This window comes from Prionailurus bengalensis, chromosome B3 (assembly GCF_016509475.1).
Source record: "Prionailurus bengalensis isolate Pbe53 chromosome B3, Fcat_Pben_1.1_paternal_pri, whole genome shotgun sequence".
In the NCBI taxonomy this organism is placed as follows: domain Eukaryota; kingdom Metazoa; phylum Chordata; class Mammalia; order Carnivora; family Felidae; genus Prionailurus; species Prionailurus bengalensis.
This window is the reverse complement of record NC_057355.1, coordinates 43,178,027-43,204,072: the sequence shown is the minus strand read 5'-3', so window position 1 is coordinate 43,204,072 and position 26,046 is coordinate 43,178,027. Positions and strand designations below refer to the sequence as shown.

At 35.3% G+C, this 26,046-nt stretch overlaps 1 protein-coding gene across 4 annotated transcripts in view; it reads right to left on the bottom strand.

Moving 5' to 3' along the window:
* The window catches only part of VPS13C (vacuolar protein sorting 13 homolog C), a 209,766-nt gene that overhangs the window by 6,874 nt on the left and 176,846 nt on the right, over positions 1-26,046 (bottom strand). For 2 of the 4 annotated variants that reach the window (XM_043555278.1, XM_043555277.1), the window contains 11 exons: positions 25,549-25,660; positions 25,305-25,418; positions 23,245-23,384; positions 21,487-21,568; positions 20,389-20,502; positions 19,347-19,422; positions 18,369-18,532; positions 17,105-17,150; positions 15,332-15,455; positions 14,703-14,817; positions 9,737-9,825 (listed from right to left, as the gene is read on the bottom strand). In XM_043555278.1, coding sequence (XP_043411213.1) covers positions 9,737-9,825; positions 14,703-14,817; positions 15,332-15,455; positions 17,105-17,150; positions 18,369-18,532; positions 19,347-19,422; positions 20,389-20,502; positions 21,487-21,568; positions 23,245-23,384; positions 25,305-25,418; positions 25,549-25,660 — 1,176 coding nt within the window. Of the gene's footprint in view, positions 1-9,736; positions 9,826-12,781; positions 13,950-14,702; positions 14,818-15,331; positions 15,456-17,104; positions 17,151-18,368; positions 18,533-19,346; positions 19,423-20,388; positions 20,503-21,486; positions 21,569-23,244; positions 23,385-25,304; positions 25,419-25,548; positions 25,661-26,046 lie in introns of those variants that run through there. The other 2 variants (XM_043555280.1, XM_043555279.1) reach the window with 1 other exon arrangement.

Genomic DNA, 26,046 nt, shown 5'->3' with positions numbered 1-26,046 from the left:
ACATGCCATCGCTGACTCCAGACCCAGGGAAATTGTGAGATAGTAAATTTGTGTTGTTTTAAGGTGCTAATTCTACGGTAATTTTCTGTGCAACAATAGAAAACTAACCAGTCTCTAACTGGTCTCCCTGTCTCCATTCTGATCCTTCTCCAATTCAGCATTCAAACTGCTGCCAGAGATTCTTCTAAACTGCAAACTTCATCATATTAGTCCTTGTGTACAAGTCGCAATGGGAATTTAAAAAAGACATGTGTGTACAATGTGCATATACCTTTATGTGAAAAGCTGGGTCAATGAGCAATAAAATGTCTATACTTTTTAAAAAATTAATACTCTTCCATCACATTAATGATAAAATCTATACCCTTCAGACGTCATGAGCAGACACCTATGGCTTCTTTCATCTCCCAGTGATTCCCTACAAACATCCTACAATCCAGCCATTTCACATGATCTTATTATTCCAAGTGCCATATTTTCATGTTTTATGCTTCTGATTGCCTGCTGTTTACCTATATGAAAAATCCATACTCCACAAGACACAGCTCAAGTACCTTCTCCCTAACACCTTCCCCATAACACCTTGGTTCTCACCTTACTGGACTGAGAGGTTTTCCTGTCTTCAGAGTCTCTATTTATCACTTTATCTTAGCCTCTAGCACACTGTGAGACCACTGATGTTTAGGTCCCTCTTTTAGAGGAGGAACGGACAGAGATACAACTTTTATCTGTGTCCCTATTTCTGTTAGACACTGCTAGTGTAATGGTCTGAATGTTTACCTCCTCACCCAAATCATACATGGAATCCTAACTCCACTGTGATGGCATTTAGAGTTGGAGCCTTTGGGAGGTGATTAGGTCATGAGGGCGGAGCCCTCAGCATTGGTATCAGTGCCATTATAAAAGAGGCCTGAGAAAACACCCTCACCCCTTTTGCCATGTGAGGACATAGCAAGAAGACAGCCATCTATGAACCAGGAAGTGAGCCCTCACCACACACAGAATCCGCTGGCACCTTGATCTTGGACTTCCCAGCCTCCAGAATGGAGTGAAATAATTGTTTGTAGTTTAAGTCACCTATCTATAGTATTTTTGTTATAGCAGCCAACACAGAATAACACAGATGGTTAAAAAAAAAAAATGTCTGTTTGGAGAACAATTTCCTAATGAAGATTACTAAAATAAAATACTAAGCTGGAATTAGGATTAATTAGTGGAGATATAGCCTAATAAATTTGGATCATGAGAACTCATATTTTTTCCTAAAAACTGATAAGAAAAAAAATGAGACCAAATTTTGGATGAATTTCAGTATGAAAAAATTAAAAGCCCTTTATATTGGAAAACTCAAAAAATAATCATGAAAATATTAATAATACATTGGGTAAAAAGGGATAATATTAACTTACAAAATGCTATTTCAATTCAGTAAGAAAAAAACAAAAAATGAGAAAGGATATGAAAAAGCAATTCATAGAATAGAAAATATACATAGATGATGAATATATTAAAATGTTCATACTCATTAGCAATCAAACAAGTGCTAATTAAAACAAAGAATTATTTTCTGCCCATTAAGTTAGCAAAACCCAAAAAGTTTAAATGAGAACACTAGTCTTAGGAAAACAGACAAAATAAAGTGCATTCTCTTGTACTGTTAGTTGTATGTAAAAAAAAAACAAACAATTACAACTGTTCTGACAAAACAACTTGGCAATAGACAGGGCCTCAAAAACCTTCACAATTTTTAAATCAGCAATCGCATTGATTATAACTTATCCTAAGAAAATAATTATAGACTTAGCTGCAAGAAGACTCAGCTGCAAAGATGTGCTTATAATAATACAGTATTCAGAAGGAAAAAACTGGTTATCAAATAGTAAGGTAGCATTTGAAAAACTTATAGTATAGCCATAAATACAATATTGTATAGTCATTAGAAATCATGTTGTCAAAGAATATCTAATGGTTTGGGAAGATGATCATAATACATTGTTAGGTGAACAACCTAAGTTAGTTACATATACATAATATATTTTTTGTACATAGTTTTTACAAAATATGTATAATGTAAAAATGAGATATACCAGCTGGCTGGTGGGATTGCTGGTAAAGGCTATTTTTAGGGGCTATCATAATTTATGATTCAAACCAGGACATTTTTAAGAATGAAAGGGATAGCTACTAAAAATTTCATTGGGACGAAAGTACAGACCAGTTCTGTTCTAGACAAACCATAATTACGGTTACTTTATTTCCATCCTTTAAATTATTGTCTTTATCAGGGGTGGGCAAACTATGCTGTGAGCCAAATCAAGGTGAAGCTAAGTACCTGGGAAATAGTATAGCCCTTAAAGCCTAAATATTTGCTATCTGTCCCTTAAAGAAAGTCTGTTGATTCCTGATCTGTATCAAATATAATGAATAAGCATAACTCTAGCAATAAAAGAGTTATTTTTTAAAACACCAATTTTAGACAAAATGCCATTTTTAAGTAAGCATTAAAGGTAAAACAGATCAGCATAATGATAATTACTTCAATCAAAGAAATTCCTGCTAGAGTCTTCTAAAGCTACAAGGAGACTAAGTCACTGTACTGGTCAGGAATATTTTGCTAACTGCCTCCCAAAAAGCTCTGTGAGCGACCAGATTTAAAATTACTATGATTTTTCATTTTACTTGAAGAAAAACCAAGTATATAATGTGCACAGTAATAGTCCCCAAAAATGCCTAAATCAAACAAGTTTTAAAGTATTAAGTATTGGGGAGGAGGGGAGGATGGCGGCGTAGGAGGACGCTGGGCTCACCGCGCGTCCTGCTGATCACTTAGATTCCACCTACACCTGCCTAAATAACCCAGAAAACCACCAGAGGATTACCAGAACAGAGTCTCTGGAGCCAAGCGCAGACGAGAGGCCCACGGAAGAGGGTAGGAAGGGCGGAGAGGCGGTGCGCGCTCCACGGACTGGCGGGAGAGAGCCGGGGCGGAGGGGCGGCTCGCCGGCCAAGCAGAGCCCCCGAGTCTGGCTGGCAAAAGCGGAGGGGCCTGACAGACTGTGTTCTGACAGCAAGCGCGACTTAGCGTCTGGGAGGACATAAGTTAGCAGCTCTGCTCGGAAAGCGGGAAGGCTGGAGGACAAAGGGAGGGAGAGCTGCTGAGCCCCCGGACAACAGAGCTCAGTTTGGTGGGGAACAAAGGCGCTCGCCAGCGCCATCTCCCCCGCCCATCCCCCAGCCAAAATCCCAAAGGGAACCGGTTCCTGCCAGGGAAATTGCTCGCTCCGTGCAAACACCCAACTCTGTGCTTCTGCTGAGCCAAACCTCCGGCAGCGGATCTGACTCCCTCCCGCTGCCACAGGGCCCCTCCTGAAGTGGATCACCTAAGGAGAAGCGAGCTAAGCCCGCCCCTCCTGCCCCTGTGCACCTTGCCTACCCACCCCAGCTAATACGCCAGATCCCCAGCACCACAAGCCTGGCAGTGTGCAAGTAGCCCAGATGGGCCACGCCAACCCACAGTGAATCCCGCCCCTAGGAGAGGGGAAGAGAAGGCACACACAAGTCTGACTGTGGCCCCAGCGGTGGGCTGGGGGCAGACATCAGGTCGGACTGCGGCCCCGCCCACCAACTCCAGTTATACACCACAGCACAGGGGAAGTGCCCTGCAGGTCCGCACCACTCCAGGGACTATCCAAAATGACAAAATGGAAGAATTCCCCTCAAAAAAACCTCCAGGAAATATCAACAGCTAATGAGCTGATCAAAAAGGATTTAAATAATATAACAGAAAGTGAATTTAGAATAATAGTCATAAAATTAATCGCTGGGCTTGAAAACAGTATACAGGACAGCAGAGAATCTCTTGCTACAGAGATCAAGGGACTAAGGAACAGTCACGAGGAGCTGAAAAACGCTTTAAATGCAATGCAAAACAAAATGGAAACCACCACGGCTCGGATTGAAGAGGCAGAGGAGAGAATAGGTGAACTAGAAGATAAAGTTATGGAAAAAGAGGAAGCTGAGAAAAAGAGAGATAAAAAAATCCAGGAGTATGAGGGGAAAATTAGGGAACTAAGTGATACACTAAAAAGAAATAATATACGCATAATTGGTATCCCAGAGGAAGAAGAGAGAGAGAAAGGTGCTGAAGGGGTATTTGAAGAAATAATAGCTGAAAACTTCCCTGAATTGGGGAAGGAAAAAGGCATTGAAATCCAAGAGGCACAGAGAACTCCCTTCAGACGGAACTTGAATCGATCTTCTGCACGACATATCATAGTGAAACTGGCAAAATACAAGGATAAAGAGAAAATTCTGAAAGCAGCAAGGAGTAAACGTGCCCTCACATATAAAGGGAGATCTATAAGACTCGTGACTGATCTCTCTTTTGAAACTTGGCAGGCCAGAAAGAATTGGCACGAGATTTTCAGTGTGCTAGACAGAAAAAATATGCAGCCTAGAATCCTTTATCCAGCAAGTCTGTCATTTAGAATAGAAGGAGAGATAAAGGTCTTCCCAAACAAACAAAAACTGAAGGAATTTGTCACCACTAAACCAGCCCTACAAGAGATCCTAAGGGGGACCCTGTGAGACAAAGTCCCAGAGACATCACTACAAGCATAAAACATACAGACATCACAATGATTCTAAACCCATATCTTTCTATAATAACACTGAATGTAAATGGATTAAATGCGCCAACCGAAAGACATAGGGTATCAGAATAGATAAAAAAACAAGACCCATCTATTTGCTGTCTACAAGAGACTCATTTTAGACCTGAGGACACCTTCAGATTGAGAGTGAGGGGATGGAGAACTATTTACCATGCTACTGAAAGCCAAAAGAAAGCTGGAGTAGCCATACGTATATCAGACAAACTAGACTTTAAATTAAAGGCTGTAACAAGAGATGAAGAAGGACATTATATAATAGTTACAGGGTCTATCCATCAGGAAGAGCTAACAATTATAAATGTCTATGCGCCGAATACCGGAGCCCCCAAATATATAAAACAATTACTCATAAACATAAGCAACCTTATCGATAAGAATGTGGTAATTGCAGGGGACTTTAACACCCCACTTACAGAAATGGATAGATCATCTAGACACACAGTCAATAAAGAAACAAGGGCCCTGAATGAGACACTGGATCAGATGGACTTGACAGATATATTTAGAACTCTGCATCCCAAAGCAACAGAATATACTTTCTTCTCGAGTGCACATGGAACATTCTCCAAGATAGATCATATACTGGGTCACAAAACAGCCCTTCATAAGTTTACCAGAATTGAAATAATACCATGCATACTTTCAGACCACAATGCTATGAAGCTTGAAATCAACCACAGAAAAAAGTCTGGAAAACCTCCAAAAGCATGGAGGTTAAAGAACACCCTACTAACGAATGAGTGGGTAAACCAGGCAATTAGAGAAGAAATTAAAAAATATATGGAAACAAATGAAAATGAAAATACAACAATCCAAACGCTTTGGGACGCAGCAAAGGCAGTCCTGAGAGGAAAATACATTGCCATCCAGGCCTATCTCAAGAAACAAGAAAAATCCCAAATACAAAATCTAACAGCACACCTAAAGGAAGTAGAAGCAGAACAGCAAAGGCAGCCTAAACCCAGCAGAAGAAGAGAAATAATAAAGATCAGAGCAGAAATAAACAATACAGAAGCTAAAAAAACTGTAGAGCAGATCAACGAAACCAAGAGTTGGTTTTTTGAAAAAATAAACAAAATTGACAAACCTCTAGCCAGGCTTCTCAAAAAGAAAAGGGAGATGACCCAAATAGATAAAATCATGAATGAAAATGGAATTATTACAACCAATCCCTCAGAGATACAAACAATTATCAGGGAATACTATGAAAAATTATATGCCAACAAACTGGAAAACCTGGAAGAAATGGACAAATTCCTGAACACCCACACTCTTCCAAAACTCAATCAGGAGGAAATAGAAAGCTTGAACAGACCCATAACCAGCGAAGAAATTGAATCGGTTATCAAAAATCTCCCAAGAAATAAGAGTCCAGGACCAGATGGCTTCCCAGGGGAGTTCTACCAGACGTCTCAAGCAGAGATAATACCTATCCTTCTCAAGCTATTCCAAGAAATAGAAAGGGAAGGAAAACTTCCAGACTCATTCTATGAAGCCAGTATTACTTTGATTCCTAAACCAGACAGAGACCCAGTAAAAAAAGAGAACTACAGGCCAATATCCCTGATGAATATGGATGCAAAAATTCTCAATAAGATACTAGCAAATCGAATTCAACGGCATATAAAAAGAATTATTCACCATGATCAAGTGGGATTCATTCCTGGGATGCAGGGCTGGTTCAACATTCGCAAATCAATCAACGTGATACATCACATTAACAAAAAAAAAGAGAAGAACCATATGATCCTGTCAATCGATGCAGAAAAGGCCTTTGGCAAAATCCAGCACCCTTTCTTAATAAAAACCCTTGAGAAAGTCGGGATAGAAGGAACATACTTAAAGATCATAAAAGCCATTTATGAAAAGCCCACAGCTAACATCATCCTCAACGGGGAAAAACTGAGAGCTTTTTCCCTGAGATCAGGAACACGACAGGGATGCCCACTCTCACCGCTGTTGTTTAACATAGTGCTGGAAGTTCTAGCATCAGCAATCAGACAACAAAAGGAAATCAAAGGCATCAAAATTGGCAAAGATGAAGTCAAGCTTTCGCTTTTTGCAGATGACATGATATTATACATGGAAAATCCGATAGACTCCACTAAAAGTCTGCTAGAACTGATACATGAATTCAGCAAAGTTGCAGGATACAAAATCAATGTACAGAAATCAGTAGCATTCTTATACACTAACAATGAAGCAACAGAAAGACAAATAAAGAAACTGATCTCATTCACAATTACACCAAGAAGCATAGAATACCTAGGAATAAATCTAACCAAAGATGTAAAGGATCTATATGCTGAAAACTATAGAAAGCTTATGAAGGTAATTGAAGAAGATTTAAAGAAATGGAAAGACATTCCCTGCTCATGGATTGGAAAAATAAATATTGTCAAAATGTCAATACTATCCAAAGCTATCTACACATTCAATGCAATCCCAATCAAAATTGCACCAGCATTCTTCTCGAAACTAGAACAAGCCATCCTAAAATTCATATGGAACCACAAAAGGCCCCGAATAGCCAAAGGAATTTTGAAGAAGAAGACCAAAGCAGGAGGCATCACAATCCCAGACTTTAGCCTCTACTACAAAGCTGTCATCATCAAGACAGCATGGTATTGGCACCAAAACAGACACATAGACCAATGGAATAGAATAGAAACCCCAGAATTAGACCCACAAACGTATGGCCAACTCATCTTTGACAAAGCAGGAAAGAACATCCAATGGAAAAAAGACAGCCTCTTTAACAAATGGTGCTGGGAGAACTGGACAGCAACATGCAGAAGGTTGAAACTAGACCACTTTCTCACACCATTCACAAAAATAAACTCAAAATGGATAAAGGACCTAAATGTGAGACAGGAAACCATCAAAACCTTAGAGGAGAAAGCAGGAAAAGACCTCTCTGACCTCAGCCGTAGCAATCTCTTACTCGACACATCCCCAAAGGCAAGGGAATTAAAAGCAAAAGTGAATTACTGGGACCTTATGAAGATAAAAAGCTTCTGCACAGCCAAGGAAACAACCAACAAAACTAAAAGGCAACCAAAAGAATGGGAAAAGATATTTGCAAATGACGTATCGGACAAAGGGCTAGTATCTAAAATCTATAAAGAGCTCACCAAACTCCACACCCGAAAAACAAATAACCCAGTGAAGAAATGGGCAGAAAACATGAATAGACACTTCTCTAAAGAAGACATCCAGATGGCCAACAGGCACATGAAAAGATGTTCAGCGTCGCTCCTTATCAGGGAAATACAAATCAAAACCACACTCAGGTATCACCTCACGCCAGTCAGAGTGGCCAAAATGAACAAATCAGGAGACTATAGATGCTGGAGAGGATGTGGAGAAACGGGAACCCTCTTGCACTGTTGGTGGGAATGCAAATTGGTGCAGCTGCTCTGGAAAGCAGTGTGGAGGTTCCTCAGAAAATTAAAAATAGACCTACCCTATGACCCAGCAATAGCACTGCTAGGAATTTATCCAAGGGATACAGGAGTGCTGATGCATAGGGGCACTTGTACCCCAATGTTCATAGCAGCACTCTCAACAATAGCCAAATTATGGAAAGAGCCTAAATGTCCACCAACTGATGAATGGATAAAGAAATTGTGGTTTATATACACAATGGAATATTACGTGGCAATGAGAAAAAATGAAATATGGCCTTTTGTAGAAACATGGATGGAACTGGAGAGTGTGATGCTAAGTGAAATAAGCCATACAGAGAAAGACAGATACCATATGGTTTCACTCTTATGTGGATCCTGAGAAACTTAACAGGAACCCATGGGGGAGGGGAAGGAAAAAAAAAAAAAAAAGAGGTTAGAGTGGGAGAGAGCCAAAGCATAAGAGACTGTTAAAAACTGAGAACAAACTAAGGGTTGATGGGGGGTGGGAGGGAGGGGAGGGTGGGTGATGGGTATTGAGGAGGGCACCTTTTGGGATGAGCACTGGGTGTTGTATGGAAACCAATTGGTCAATAAATTTCATATATATATATATAAAAAAAATAAAAAAAATAAAATTGATGAGGATGGCTTAAAAAAAAAAATAAAGTATTAAGTATTACCAGAAACAACCCCTCAAAAAACCCCTGATTTCCATTACCTAGTAATGAATTACATAAAAGATACACAATTTTAAAATGAATTAACACACTGCTATTGAAGCTAAGTACAATATATGATACAAACAAACATTGTTTTTGGCCTAATAAATGGACACACTATAAAATTGTGGGCATAAAAAATAAGTGATTACTTGTCCAATCAGTAAAAAATGCTTTTTAGATTGTTCTGTGAATATTTTTACTTTATGGACACACCATACAACTAGTTGACTCACTGAAAAAGCTCATGGTTTAAGTCAAAATCCTGTCATGTTAGTCTTACTTTCTCTCCTTCCCATTCAAATATATTTCAATGTAATAAAGAATCTAATTCAGATTTCTGTCTACTGTAACTACCCTAGCTTGGTCCTATGAAATACACAACTAAGAAAGTTTTGAAGATTATTAATATATACTAGCCATTTTGGAGTAAGTGATGTAGGATAAATCTCAGGAAAATAAACGTACTGTAGTCCAAGTTCTTACATTTGGAAAAATTATCTACCACTCCCAAAATACTTAGAAAAAATTGGAAAAAAACACACAGAAGTAATACCATCCTTAAAAAAGGTGTTCTCATCATCTAAAATAAAACCTACTAAGAAAAAATCATTCATGAATTCAGCTTCCATAGCTGGATTTACAATTCACATGTAACATATGACTGCTATACATATGGAGTCCATTCTAGACTCCATCTCTCAGTAGTGGTGTAACTGGGATACATGCTGACCCTCAGTTTCAACATCTCCAAAATGAGAGGGTTGGAACAGACAACCTCAAAGGACCCATCTAGAGTGTATCTTTGTGATTCACTGACAATGAACATCTTGTAATTTAAGTATAGTTCTCCAAACCCTCTGCCACGATAGTTTTCAAAATTCTTATCATCTATATAGTTTGCATTTGAAAAAATATCACTTGAAGTTAATACCTATTTGTAACCATAAGGATTGTCTTCTTGCTTCCAGAAATAGCACAGTGGCATCGATAAGTCTCTCCTTCTAACCTTTTAACATGATTCTGAAAAGAAAACAAGACTCAAGATTTGTGTAGTACATGCATCCAAATAGTATTTCCAATACTGTGTATTAGTTTATTATAGTAACAGTGCTAGTTAGGAAAAAGAATTATTAGAAAGAAAAACACAATATTGGCACATGAAACTAGAAAAATATTCATAGCACATTTATAAATTAACTTCAACTGTGCCTTAAATGACAAATCTGTATTAAATACTTACTAAGTGATCTTCTGATAAAATATACCTCATTCTGTGATAACTCAGCAGTTTAAAAATATCTACCGGAAATAATCACACATTTTCATTAACGGAATATAATCTATGCAAATATAAAAGTGTGACATTAACATTACAGGGGTTCTTAACCTTGGGTCCAAGGAAGGACCTGGAAGGTCTATGAACCCTCTAAAATAGACTATAAAATTTTGAAAATGTGGTTTTGCAACTTTTTTCAAAGGATGGTTCGTATTTTTCATCAGATTTTTTCAAGTGGTCTGTGACCCTTCTCAAAGGTGAAGAATCACTGATTTACAGAGAGATAAATATACCACAATAATAAAATTCCAAGAGAACTGATATTTAATGTTTTTGAATTATGTGGTCTTATAGATTAAACATGCATGAAAAGCCAATGTATACACCAAATTATATTCTTGATAAAAAAGAAAATATTATGTCAATATTAATACAAACATGAAGAATTTCTAAGATTTCAAATAGCTGGCACAATTTATTGCTAAAGACAATTAACAAGCATAAATAATTCAAGTATAAATAGCACATTAAAATACATTTATTTTCATTTCAACTATCTCCAAACTATTGTGATTTGAATTGGCACACATTAAAAACAGTTATTTTTTATAGCTAATGCTAATGAAATATCATTGACATTATCTATAATGCACGATTAAAGATCAGATGATATAATGTATATGAAACTACAGAACATAAACATACCTAATAAACAAGACCATAACATTTATAACCAAGAATACAACATCAATATTATTAAAAGGATAACCTAATAATAATCACAAGCAGAGAAAGCACATTTGTTATTATTTCAATGCTTAAATACACATTTTTAGAAAATCCTTGGTTCAGTTATTCCTTGACAGTTATGAAAAGCCATGAACAAAGATGAATCCCCAAAGAAACAGGATCTCATCTTCAGAACGAGTCTCAGAGACAAGTGGAATTTAAGTCACTTGTTTCACATCCTGCCTGTGAGAATTAGCCAAAATCTTTCAATATTTATACCTTAAATTCTATAATAAAGAAAAATGGGAAATGAATATAACAATTCAATACACTTATTTTCAGCTTTGAAATTTAAATGTTAAAATATTTAGATTTGAGATGCAATGTAAAAGAAATACTACCCACTTCCCATTTTGTATGCACTTTCACTAGTTTATCAGGGTATTGTGCTTTGAACCACTGAAAGCCTTTAAAGGGCAATGTATCACCACACTACACTACCAGAAACTATTTTAAGCACTACTAAAATCCACTACACTCTGAGATTCAGATTAAGATATTCAGTCACAGATGGCAGCAGAAGAATAGATTTACAATATCTAGCAAAAGCATTCAAGATTTTCAAGTAAATTCTAAGGAAATAATATATGAAAAAACAATATTTATAAGGATGTTTATCACAGAATTATTAGTGTTAGTAAAATAACAGAAGCATCTTTAATCCCAACAACTTGGAATGATCAAATACACACTAGAAGGTTACCTCAATAGATGGTAATGCAAGAATTAAGAGTGAAGCATTTCTATGAACATGGAAAAATGTAATTAAAATAAAAAAGCAACAGACATCATTTTAAATATCATATAGTCACAAGTATGTGAACACAAGTATGTGAAATAATATTCACAATATTTAATATGTGAATATTAAATAAAAACTGGCCATATATATATATGTGTGTGTGCATATATATATACATGTGTGCATGTATATATATACATATATATATATATGCGCATGTGTGAACAGTATCTTAGGAGAATAAGGGTGAAGCAGAAAAGTATATCCTATGAAAACACAGTGTATGATTTAGTAATTTTGAAAGCTTAGTGAAAAAATACAGAGCAATACTCAAGAGAAAAAGAAAATGGGGTAAATGAAAAGATTCCCAAATAAATTATTTAGAATGTATCCATATTATAGTAAGAGGGATAGGAGGGAATAATTTTACACTCCAGTGTTCTTTAATATTTACCCCGATAACAAGTTTTGTTATACTTGGTCCCTGAAGGACTAAAGTTTTCATTTCTTTTGTATATCCAGCACAGTCTAGATAATCAATAAATACTTCATACCTAAGTGATTACAGCAAGATAGGCAAGGGATCAAACAGCCTAAATTTAACTATCCATGCCTACTCCTGTCACCTATGGAAAAAATTAGCAAGTCCTCTAATTAATGTACAATCATTTTAGTTTTTCCAGTAACTACAATAATATATTAAACTTTAAAATGTTGTCTGATATAATAACAAAAACTAATAAATCAGAGATATATTTAGCTAAAATAATAAAAGTTACTTGAATTTTGTGCTTCTAGACATGCAGTTGAAAAAAGGGAAATCACAAGGTTACTAACGTAAAGAACTAAACAAAAGGTAAACAATAAGAAAAAAATGTAAACAAGTTATACAATTTCCCAAAAGACTCATAAAATTGCAATATATCCAAGAAAATTAAAAATCGTTACTTTTACCTAAGAAGGAAGGGTAATTATTAGTGATGATTTAAGACAGCATCTTGATTAGTTATTGTGCTTGGTTCTCAGAAATTGTACATGCGGTGACATTTTTGCCAACCCTCAATTATCTAGGCACAAGAAGAGTCTGTCAGCTACAGTTTTAGGCTGATCTTTGGGTGTCATTTTTTCTTCTTTAAAGTGCTTGTATTAAATAAGCATTCAATTACTTCTTTTGGTAACGACAATTTAAAAAATATATAATCCAACTGAACAGTTATACGTTAGCAGTTTCACTCTCTTCAAATGAATGACACATTAAATGTAAGTTTATATTTTGGTTTCAATTTCGGGGAGAAGGATGAAAACTGCTAGATAAGATGCTGTTAAGTCAAATCAAACATTTCTATCATTTATCATAAGAAATCAAACTGCAATTTACTTCGAAAACTAACTATGAGGGTACTAATTTCAAAATGATAGTTTATAATTATTTTGTTCTCACTAAGATAACAAATCCTCTTTAAAAACTTAAAAGCTTAAAAAGGATTGGTTTTTAAAACTAAAGATAGCTATAAATTCCAGGGACACATAAATAATTTGCCTAATTACACGTTCAACTTTTATTTATATTAAGTAAAACTAGTAATTGTGAAATAAGCATAATCAACAAGGAGATTCAAGTTTTGAAAAGTAAAAATGCCAAGGGCTGATATTTATGTAACATCATTATAAAATGATTGCTATTTGTCCAGCAAGAGTACTGAGAGGTTAAAAAAAAGAAAAAAAGAGATTAAGGGCACATGTTCTCAAAATTCATGTCTCAATGCTTCCTTGAGGTCTAAGGACAGACCAACAGCAACTTGTATTTCAATTATTAAAACATAAGCCCCAGTTAACAGCCCCATAAATTGAGTAAATTGGGGTGCTGTGTGAAACATCGTTAGGTCATTCCATCATCAGGACTCACAGATAGAAAGAACACATAACAGATTGGACATAAGAATTGTTCTTATTTTTCTGATTTACCTGAAAGTACATGAATACCATAAGAAAAGATAAAACTTTCAAAATGACAGTAAAATTGTCTGCCTCTGAACTCAATATAAGTTTTTCACCAACTAAAAAAAGAAGGGAGTTAATTTCCTACATCCTTTAATATTTCATATTAATCTCTTATTCCTGTACAGTATTATCAGGGATACCACCATTCTAATTTGTAGTTGAGCCAGTACAATAAGTTGAGAGAGAGGTGAGAGTTGTAAAGAAAACTTAATTAAAATGAACAATCAATCTAAATAAATCAAAGACAGTCAATTAATACCACAGTTTGTTTTGATTTTTAAGGATGAAATCAAGTAGTAGCATAGGAAACATTTACTCCTGTATTTCCAGTTCTTGCTGTGTAGGCAGAAAAAGAAAGAAAATAAAGTTAGAAGCATGCAGGAAGATAAAATGTATCAACATACAATAAAAACCAAAGGCTAAGAACAATGGAGAGTCATTTTACTTTGAAGTCAAAGTAGGAAAATATTAATAAATTTTTTTTTGCGGGGTGGGGGAATCCAGTCAAGGGAGAAAAGCAATTTACATATGTATATATTATTTAAAAGCAGTAAAGTTAAAACTAAAATAAAAACCAAAAAAAATCCACCTTAAAACATTTTTAAGGTTTAAAAAGATTATAATTATACATAATCTTTTTTCTTCTTTCCTCCAGCTTCTGTTTACCTGAATAAATCTAGATTTACAGAGTAGTCCAAATAAATTAATTTGGCTGGGAGAAAAGGAAGCAGTGGGATTCCTATAATTAGCTATAAAGCAGGAGACCAAAGTTAACAGTGTTAACTAAATGAGCTACCACACAAACAGTAATAAAGCCTAAGACTTCTTTTAACGCTTTGCTTTCTGCACAAAAAAGCTTTGTTCCTGTGCAGAAAAAAAAAAAAAAAATGACGTTATTCCCATTTAAAACATTATGCTAAAACAAAAAAAAAAATAAACAATAAAATTCTACTCTACAAACCATGTTCCCTGTATAATCCTTACAAGAAGTTCATGAATCAGGAACTTTAAGAACCACCCATGGAATCCTCGTCCTAGAAATCTTTAATATTAAATTTTACCCGTGACCATGAAGAACAGAATTTATACCTCAAATAAATCGTAGCCCTCGGATTCCTGTCTTTCATATGGGCGAATGATGCCATCCTCGTGGATGAAACGAGGGGGTCGGAGCCTGGACACTTCCTCAGTTGACTCTGCTGCCCTGTAAAGGCAGCAGAATAAGCACAAAAAATATGTGAGAATCTTTCAAAATAATACAAATATATATGTATATTAAATACTGTACCACATTCCATATTGTACCAATATTTGATAAAAAGAGTGATTTTAAATAACCCGGTCCATTATTATGCGACAAGTATTATAAACAAGTCTGTCCGACTCCAATTCCCACCCCCCCTTTTCTTAAAGAAAAGAAAATATCAAAATAACAAAGGCAGGGACTAACTTGTCCACTCTTTGTATCCTCGACATCTAGAACAGGGCCTGGCATATAGTAGATACTAATAAACATTTGTTGAACACAAGAGAAACTGAACCATAAAAACTGTCTCCTCTTACTCCTTTCCGGCGGCACTCCACCTTGTGAATCTGTAAGCGCTTTCAGTCAGAATTTAACACTCTTAAGAGCAGGCAAAGTATTTAACTTATTTATGTATTCCTAGCAACCATAAGTCCATAGACACATGCCTTGTACATGGTATGTACTTAATTACCTCTGAATCCCTTGGAAGGTGCTGCTGGCCATATCTATGATTCCACCCGTTGGACGAGCCACAGCACCCACAAGTCCTTTTCCAATTCCTTTAAAGAATCCAGCAGCTCCTTCCTTTTTGGCACCTTCATAAAACCAAGGACAATGAATGTATAAAGATATTTTAAAATAAGCAAGTTTGAACTCAAAAAATCCTGAGGCAAATACTGAAATGTTTTACCTAGGAATCTTCTACATTTTGGCTTTCTAAAGAAGTTGAATTTAATCATAAAATGTAAAAAACAGTGGTTTTCAAAATGTGTTAAAAATACCAATTATTAGGCCCCACCCCACACCTACTGAGTCAGAAAGTGAGGCCCAGTGATCAGTGTTTTAACACGCTGTCTGGGTCATCCTGAGTGGTGCTCAAGTTTTACAACCACTGCTTCTTAGACCCAAGAATCTAAGGTTTAAGAAATGACCAGAAATTTTTCTTTTTTGATTCTACCCTCAAGAGATTTTTCAAGCAGTGTTACTTTTTTTTTTCAAATAAAAGAACATTACTGAATTATAATTCACTTACCATATAATTCACATACCCATGGCAGTATACAAATTAAATGCTTTTGGGTATAGGAGAGTTGTGCAACCATCGCCACAATCAATTTTAGAAAATTTGTATCATCTCGAACATAAACCCCATGACTATTAGCAATCATTCACCATTTCCCCCAACCTGTCCTCAACTGATCCTGTGCAATTTAACTCCTTCCTCCCTGCCCCCCAGACTTAGGCAATCACTAATCTACTTTCCATCTCTATGGATTTGCCTATTCTGGACATTTCCTACAAATGCAATCAAACAATATGTGGTCTTTTGTGACTGTTTTTTTTTTTTTTTCATTTAGCAACATGTTTTCAGGGTTCATTCATCTTCTACTTGTAACAGCACTTGATTTCCTTTCACAGCTGGATACCATCCCATTGTAGAGATATACCACATTTTAATTATGAAATTGCTGACAGACATTTAGGTTGCTACCACCTTCTGGCTATTATGTTCTATGAACACTTATACATAAGTTTTTGAGTGAACACGTTTTCAATTCCCTTAGGTATATACCTAGAAGTGGAGTTGCTGTCACACACATTAACGCTGTGTTTAAATCCAGGTGCCCCAGCACCATTTGTTGAAATGGGTATTCTTTATGGAATTACCTTGGCACCCTTGTTGAAGATCAACTGGCCACAAATGTAAGGATTTATTTCTAGAATCTCAAGTCTATTCCATTGATCTATGTCCATCCATATGCCAGTACCACATTGTCTTAGTTACTGTACTTTTATGGTAAGTTTTTAAGTTGGATAGTGTAAGTTCTCCAACTCTGATCTTTTTCAAGATTGTTGTGACTATATTGGGTCACCTGAATTCACATACACATTTTACAATCAGCTTGTCAATTTCTGCAAAGAAGCCAACTGGGATTTTGACTGGGACTGCAATTAATAAAGTACCTTTTTAATAGGATAAAAAAAGATCTATTGCTATTGAGGATCGAAAGGAACCCAGTTGAACTATGGTACCGCTGAAAATAACATTCAAAGTCTGAATCATAATCTATTACTTAATCTCTCTACTTCCTGAAGAAAGTACATTCATTTAAAACCAATTTAAAACTATGAGCATAAAATCAGAAATTCTCTCAATTAAATAACTAATAGCAATAACATCTGTTATGCTTATTACGTATCAATTCTTCAGACTTTGTACAGGAAGGAGACATTCTCAACCTACCTTCCACAGGTTTTGTTATTATCCCAGTCACTCCACCAACAACTCCCTGAAAGAGATTATCAATCATAAAGTCAAACCTGAATGGAAGGTGCTTAAGCCAACCACTAGAGGTCTCCACCTACACACTAGAAATAACTTTTTTTCAAAAAAATGAGGACTTATTTGATAATGTGAACATGTGGCTAAGTGAGCACTACAATTTTTTTAAATATTACATAACAGAAAATTTTAAATAAAAGCACCTTGTACAAGTAAAATTCTATAACAGGAAGAATTAGAAAAGCAGGCAAAAAGATCCTACATCTGGCTCTGGCACCAATTTAGCTCTATAACCACGGGCAATTGATTCAATCTCTTTAAGCCTCAGTTTCCACACCAGTAAAATGAATGAGTTGAGCCAAATAATCCCTAAGATCTAATTACAAATTTTAATGAAATAACTTTTTAATTTAGTGGAAGTGTGGAAAACTGAAAATGAAAGGACCTCTGAAGGACAGCAGATAGCCTAAGAAGTAAAGTACTTTATCTTACACAGCACACAACACTATAAATCACTGGTACAAACACGTTACAATTACAAGTTAAGAACAGTAATACGTTTATACATTCTTAATACTTGTCAAGTAATGGTAGTAAATAAAACCACCCGTATGTTACACAAATGCAAAGAAAGAGAACTGAAGTATACCCACTGTTTAAAAAATCAGATACTTCTGGGAAGAGAGGAGGGTGATCAAACAGAACTTTACAGAGTTACCTATATTTCCATTATTTATTAAATAATGTTACCTGTATAATTAAGCAATATTCGTAATTACCTGTATAATTTTTAAAGTACTGAAAAGCAGTGAAAAGCAGTCCCTGGATTACAAAAACTTAACTTACATACTTCCCCTGCCACAAAAATGGTCAACTGATGATGACCTAAACAACTCCCCCTCCCTCTCGTTACCATCATTGACCATATTTCTCTCTGCTTTACTTCCTCCTCTTCCAGAAGAGAGCTAATCTGCCATCATCCTAGAGTTTTGACTTCAGCCCGAGTGCCAAACGAAGTCTGGGATTTGGGGGAAAGATGTGACGGTGGTATCAGCAAAGGACAGCACACAAGGAAACAGCAAAACCCACGGTTTTTCACTGCTGCTGTTGTGACAGACTTTTACTCACAAGGAATATGCCAAGTTTCAAACAACCAGCTTCGAGTACATATTCTAAAGTGTATACAGAAGTTCAGGACTTCTTGAAGACTCAGTATGAGACTCACACGCAGGAAGCCCTTTCCTCCTCTGGCCAGGCTGTCTCCAAAATCTTTAGGCTGTCGACCCATCTCTTCTCTTCTTTTCTGCTGATATTCCTTGTCCATTGTAATTGCTGCCAAACCTTTCCCAACAGAACCAGTGATGCGAGATACAACTCCTGCTGCACCACCTATCAAAAGACCCGGACAAGTAAGTCACATTGCTTCTTCAAAGAGCAGCTACCCCCAAAATCAAGAGCACACTGTATACACTGTACGTTAGCCAACTTGACAACAAATTATATTAAAATAAATAAATAAATAAATAAATAAACAAACAAACAAACAGCATTACCACAATACACAGCACACCTCTGCTTTAAACAGGTGCATCAAATTCTGTCTCAAATACAAACACACAGAAATGTATTTTTTATCATTTCCTGCTCATTAAGAAAAGGAATCAAACTATTTATTTATTTTTTTCAACGTTTTTTTATTTATTTTTGGGACAGAGAGAGAGCATGAACGGGGGAGGGGCAGAGAGAGAGGGAGACACAGAATCGGAAACAGGCTCCAGGCTCTGAGCTGTCAGCACAGAGCCTGACGCGGGGCTCGAACTCACAGACCGCGAGATCGTGACCTGGCTGAAGTTGGACGCTTAACTGACTGTGCCACCCAGGCGCCCCGGAATCAAACTATTTAAAGTATACTGATTCTCCAGAATTTTTCTGTAAACCTAAAACTGTTCTAAAAGATACATTATTGTTTCTCTTCAAAAAAGTACATTGAATCAACACTACAAAGACATATAAACAAACCCAGGAAGTCTACAGTTAAACTGTTTTCCATTCAAGAATAAGGGAACACATCTTTTAAACAGAATTATTAGAAAACTGTTCCCTCTTTTATTAAATATAATCATTTGTTTTTATAGACAATGAATATTAGAATAACTATTATAAAAAATACATATATTTATATACACAACTATGTGATACATACCTACAGTGTGTCCAAAGAGACTTCTGACTCCAATCACTAATCCCTCAGCAAATTCTTCAGGGCCTTGAACAGCACCCTGGCCAAAAAATGAATAAATGAACAGTTTGCTATTTAAAATTTAAATAAGCTCAAGATTTGTGATCTAGTATTTCAGGGTTTCCATGAAGATACAGAATCTGTAAAGACCCATAAACACTGTGATGTCACAGTTTTCCCCCTCTAACGCAAATACTGACAGCACACCTACTGGGTACGAAGACACCTTCAGCCCACATGGTTTCAGTCAACTCTTCTGAGATAACAAAAACCAAACAAATAAATCATTTGCTTCAATCACAATCTGAAGTTACCAGCTGCATTGGTAGCAAGACTAAGAGCCCACAGTTTTGATTCTTTTGTTTTCCCATGTATTCTCTCTGCTTTGTCCTGCTAAACTCCTGGGTCCCTTAAATAGGTTAGAGGAAAGCTTGAATACAAAACAAAGTGGGCTTTTCATAGCTCATGAGTCTTTCCATAGTGGCGAAACAGCCCTGAAATGGTGTGAACCTACCTAGCATTCTTCCTTGCAACTACATGAAATCTTGGAAGCTGTGGGCACGTTTTAATGCCTAGACATCGGAAGCACTGAATTAATTCTGAAACAACCTTTTAATGTCATCTCAAGTAATTTGAAGTAAAAATATGACATTAACGTATTTTTGTTATTTGAATATGATTCAGTTCCCAGATACAATTAAAATACAAATGATCTGGGGCGCCTGGGTGGTGCAGTCGGTTAAGCGTCTGACTTCAGCCAGGTCACGATCTCGCGGTCCGTGAGTTCGAGCCCCGCGTCGGGCTCTGGGCTGATGGCTCGGAGCCTGGAGCCTGTTTCTGATTCTGTGTCTCCCTCTCTCTCTGCCCCTCCCCCGTTCATGCTCTGTCTCTCTCTGTCCCAAAAATAAATAAACATTGAAAAAAAATTTAAAAAAAAATACAAATGATCTGTCATAAAGAACAGAGTATCATTTTCTGTACCTATACTTAAATATAAGATCAATACCTGGAAGGGTTCATAGAATAAAGCTTCAACTCCTTCAGACAGGCCTCTAATTAATCCAAATGGGTTTCCAAGCACATCTAAGCCCAATACGAGGACATACATCTGTTTCAAGAACTAAAGGGAAAAAAGATAAATTAAGTCCTTTACTACTGGTGTAAGAAAGAGTATCATGATGCCTTGGGAAAAAAGGAGAGTGCTACCTAAATTAGGTTGTTAAAGGAAAGCTATGCAGAATAACCACCACTATATCCATTAACCGATCTTTCACTATGTGCCAGGCATTATGCTGGTACTTTACAACTGCTTTCAATTTGGATAGAGTGGCTTAAGGCAGTCTGCCAGTTAGCAGCTATGTAACCTTGGACAAGTCAATTAGTCTCTATAGGCCTCAGTTTTCTCATCTAAAAAATGGAAGGAGGATGACACTGACCTTGCATGGCTGAGCATGCATATTAAATGAATATACAATTCAAAAATACTTATTTTTAATATGTTAGTATCACTGTTACTATGAAACTAGATTGGGAAATAATTAATAATCAAAAGAAAAAACAAATTAAAGTATATCCTTATTTGAATAGGTAATAACCATAATGTCTATATACACCGTAGGAGAAAAGACGTTCTAGCAGAGGGAGGAAAGGGGAACTTCACCCCAGAATTCGATAGCACAGCAATGGTATCCCACTACCATGAAACAACAATTGCCCCTGCACCAATTCAAACCATGGAATAACTGAGGCATGGAAAAGAGCCTGGCTTAGAATTCCTCTCCCATTTCTACTAGACTATGCTTAGAAACTTTAGACATTTATGAAATAAGTGAGATGTCTCCTACATCGGTATTCCTTCCCAAAGTGGTAAATGTATAATTGCAAAGGGAAAAAAGGCACTACAGGAAACTTTTAAAAACTTTTATCTAGAAGGGAAAGAGCTAAAGAAATAAAAACTAGTCATTCAAGAAAACTACTAAGAAATAAAACTACAAATTGAGGTAAATTAGATAAACAATGTTGCACACTGTGCAATCACATACAAATGTTTTGTTTGATATTTTATGAAGCATATTCTTTGTGAGCTACTATGATAGGAAATTACCTGTTCACTGTAATGTCTAACCACACTCCACATGAGCTGATCTCTCTTGTAAAACTGATACCGAATTTCATAATAAGCAAGTCTGGGAGGAGAAAGAAAGATTCAAAGGCATGATCATTACATTGGGAGAGAAAGAGACTTAAAATTTCAATGGTATGTTAATCACTGCTAACTGTTTTACAATTCTATTTGTAGATCTGCCACATATAATTTATGTTTGAGGTCTTAATATTATGGTAACAAAATTACTATAAAATTAGTACATAAAGAGTAAAAAGATTGAAAAACTCAACCATAATCCCATTACACAGGGAATTTTTTAGGGTTTTTTTTCTTTTCATTTCCCACTTTGAATTCTTTCTTTTCTATACAATTCAAAAATATTTAAAACAGTTTGTATGCATTTTTACACTCAATATTGTGAATAAGGATCTCTCTCTGTTATGCAAAAATTCTATGTAACCATTTTTAATGGATGCATAGCATTCCATCATGTGGAAATGTCATAAGAAAACAATTTTACCATAGTCAGACATTTCCAAATCTTGACCATAATAATTAGCGCTGCCATATGTAAATTTTGAATATAAGTCTTTAGTTGCATTTCAAGATTATTATTTTTTTTTGGACTGAATTCCCAATAAAAGAATTACTGAATGATAAACTACAAAAACATTTGAAGCTTTGAGACATATATATATATATGTGTATGTGTGTGTGTGTATACATAGATCTTTCCACTCCTACAAATAGTTAAAAAAAAAAAAAGTGCCCATTTGTTAGACCCAGCCCTTTTTCGTACTAGGATTACTCATATTTAAAAATCTTTGATAATTTACTTGAATTTGCATATATTATTTGCTATATGATAACGCTGAACATTTCAAATATTTATCAGCCACTGTATCTTGCCTCTTGCAAATTATCTTATTGTCCTTTGGTGATTATGGCACTGGAATCTTTAGGTTTGTCTTATCAATGTTTGATATTAACACTATTAATCCTCTCCTTGTCATATTTGTCCTTCTATTTTCCCAGTTCATGTTCTAATTGTTTTCACTGATTCTGTTGTATTTACTTTCTATGTAGTCAAATCTATCTTGTATTTTCTACGGTGGGTTTTTCCACTGCTTCTAAACTGAGAATACTTTCTTTACTTAAGAGATTTGACAACAATTAACCTCATTGTTCTCCTCAGTCTTTCTCATTTGAATTTTATATTTAATCCTTCCATTCCTATGGAACTTGATAGTGTACAAGTATGGTGGAAATGGTATAAATGGATTTTTTTTTCCTCCAAGGTAACTACTTGTTCCAATACTGTTGTTGAATATTCAGTTCAATAAACATTCACTGAATTTATATGTGTCTAGCACACATAAATATTCTCAGATTAAATGTGGCATTATTATCTGTACCTTTCCATATGATTATACTGAAATCTCATCATACTGCTACATATTTCTAAATATAAGTCTGTTCTAAAATGTGGTCAATTTATAACCTTCTAGTCAAACAATTCCATTTTTAATCTACACTGATGATTATCAACATATGAATAACTGAAGAAAATATAATACTTTTTATGAGTAAAATAAGCATATCTAAAAAGCATAATTAGAAAGAGGCCAAACTTTTCAAGTATAATGAGAATTACCATTTTTCTAAGCTAACACTGTAGCCCAAATGGGAAGAATTAATATCCATAAAATAACCTTGGTACAAAACCCTCCCCATCTACTTTAACATAAATCTTACTTGAATATTAAGTCATCCACATCAGTCAAAGTAGCACCTATGCTTTTCAACAGCAGATTGACAGAATGAATTGCAATCATTTCCTGTTTTTCTTTGTCTGACTCTCCACTTCCACTACCCAAGGACAGACTCAAATGCAACTAAAAGAAAAATAATGTTCAATAAATACAAACTAAAAACAACCAAAAAATTTATATACATAGGAACCAAATCTTTCAGATACAAACAGATGTTGTATATTTCAGTCCTAAAGAAAGCTATTATTTGTTACTCTACACACAACACAGGGTAACTCACTAATATCTGGTTTTCATATTTGCTTTTTGATAAAAGACAAAGCAGTCTGTTCCAAAAACAGAACTATAATTTTATACAAAGTGTATACATACCATGGTGTTTATATGGAGGGGGCTCAAAACACTTCACAAAAACAGTATAAACATTTCAAGAAGAGAAACAAGTCAAGTGGCACACAGGTAGTCTATCAGTCAAAATAACAAATAATCATTTATTTTCATCCAACTAAAGTAAATAATTTATGGCAATAATTAACAATAACAATTATAATTATAATTATACAATAAGTAACAACAACATGACAATTACAGCAACAAACTGTTAAATAAATTTTTAAAAGAGTTAAGTGTTGCAGCTTCCACAGACTCCTTTAACTTAAACATGAGATCTTCACCTTACCACTTAATTTAGTTGTTTCTACTTTGGACTATCGTCATTACTGCAACAGTGGCAAAGACACAGGCAGAAGGTAATTTTATCTGTACAAATAAAGCAGATGACTCTCCTTTCTGATTCTGCATTTTACCCAACCAATGTGTAGCTCAACAGAAGAGACTTGGGGTAAAACCAGAAAAGCCTGCGTGCTGTTTTTTTTTTGGTTTGTTTTTGTATTTTTGTTTGTTCGATGTCAGAGAATGTGGAGATCCGTGAAAGGTAAGCTTAGGTGGACAGACAGAGTTCCAGCCTTTCCCTTAAGGCAAAGTCACCATGGAATGAGAAAATAACTACTGTTTATGATTTTAATTATTCAATTTCATGAAACAATTTCCAAAGTGCATAAAATCATGAATTGGTAATTAACAATCTTTAATACTACCCTAAGATTATAACCCATGAAGTCATTTTATACCTTCCAGAACAACTTTGATAGGAGGCATTCAGTAAATATTTGTGGAAGGTATTATTCAATCTCATATATGACTTTCGCTTAATAATGGAAAAGAAACTGTGTTTAACCTACCACATAAAACGATATCAATTTTAAACTCAACACTATAAATAGGTCTAATACTACCAAACTAGTATATTAGTTTAAAATAATAATTCAACTCCATTTTATAAATTATTTAGCTGAATGGATTGGTGGATACAACTGAAAATAATGCTCTGTAAATAGTTTGGGGGAATGTAAAGGATCATCAATATTTTAAAGAGTTACTTAATTGTAGATATGGCCCATTACACAAGTTCAGAGCGTTATGGTTGATAGCATTTGCGAATTTACTAAGCATTCACCTCTTCCTATAAAACCTAAAAAGAACAACAGAAAGAAAAAAGAAAATGGGTTCATAAAGTACAAAATCAGGCAAGTGAAAGGTATCCAATTTTCCACTCCCTTAGATACAATCAAATTTTGGAAGGGTGAAAAACACCACATCAACAGTATAATACCTACTTCAGCGTTTTCACATTCTGGTTAGGGCGCCCATTATAGCTTTCTGTTTAGACCATGAGAGTAGTTACAAAGTGCAACCAAAACATTAAATGTTGTGAGCACTTCTTCGCTTAATTAAGAAATGCTTTTGTCAGCTCCTTCCCTGAATAAAGGGGTTATTAATTCAAGACTAGAGAACATGCTCTGATGGTTTCTCTGTGGGAATTATGGTTGTACATATGTTACAGAAAATTGTCATAATTATTTCAATTAATCAAATAAAATTCCCACCAAATATTTGATACAAGTTATAACCCACATTTTGTATGCAGACCCCTAAAAAATTGTACAATTCTGCCTAACTTGCAAAATAATAATTACTACAAACCTTAACAGGAGAAATATGGAAATGTTCAAAGAAACTAAGAACTGACATATCAGTCACTGAAGTCTCCATTAATTCTGTGTTGAGAGCATCAGTATCTTGCTGGATTAACTTCGTCTGAAAAAAAAAAAATAAAACAAGAATGTCTGTTTTATTTTTTTTCTCTAAGTAGTTGATGGCTAATTTAGTTAATTAATTAGTTAATTTAATTTAGTTTATAATTTTCCCAAGAAGTAAAAATTTTTACCCGTTTTCTTTCAGCTTCTGGGTCAGTTGTTGGGGTAAACAGTGCAATAATAGCTCCTAGAAACCCCTGATCAACTTTCAAGGCCATCTCCTGAATGAGGACCATAAAATACCTACAGAAAAATTTTTTTTAAAGAATGAAAAAGGGTTTCTATCAAACCTTGTAATTATCAGTGTTAAAACTTTGATTTTTGCATCAAGTCCCAATAAGATCTTACTCCTTCATCTCTTCAAAAGTGTTAAGAAGATGAAAGTATCCTTAAACTGAAATTGTTTTTTTCATTAGAGTGAAGTTTTCACTAGAGGAAATACTTGTATTAATACTCAGCATTTAAATACCCAAATCCCATATTCATCATATTACGAGACAAATACAATTAGATGATGTAGCATGTATTACTCCATTTTTAAAGTCCACAGCAACTGCTCTAAACACTTCGCAAATATATATGTCATTTATGTCACTGGCTATTTTATACTGTAATTGGAGTTACAAACA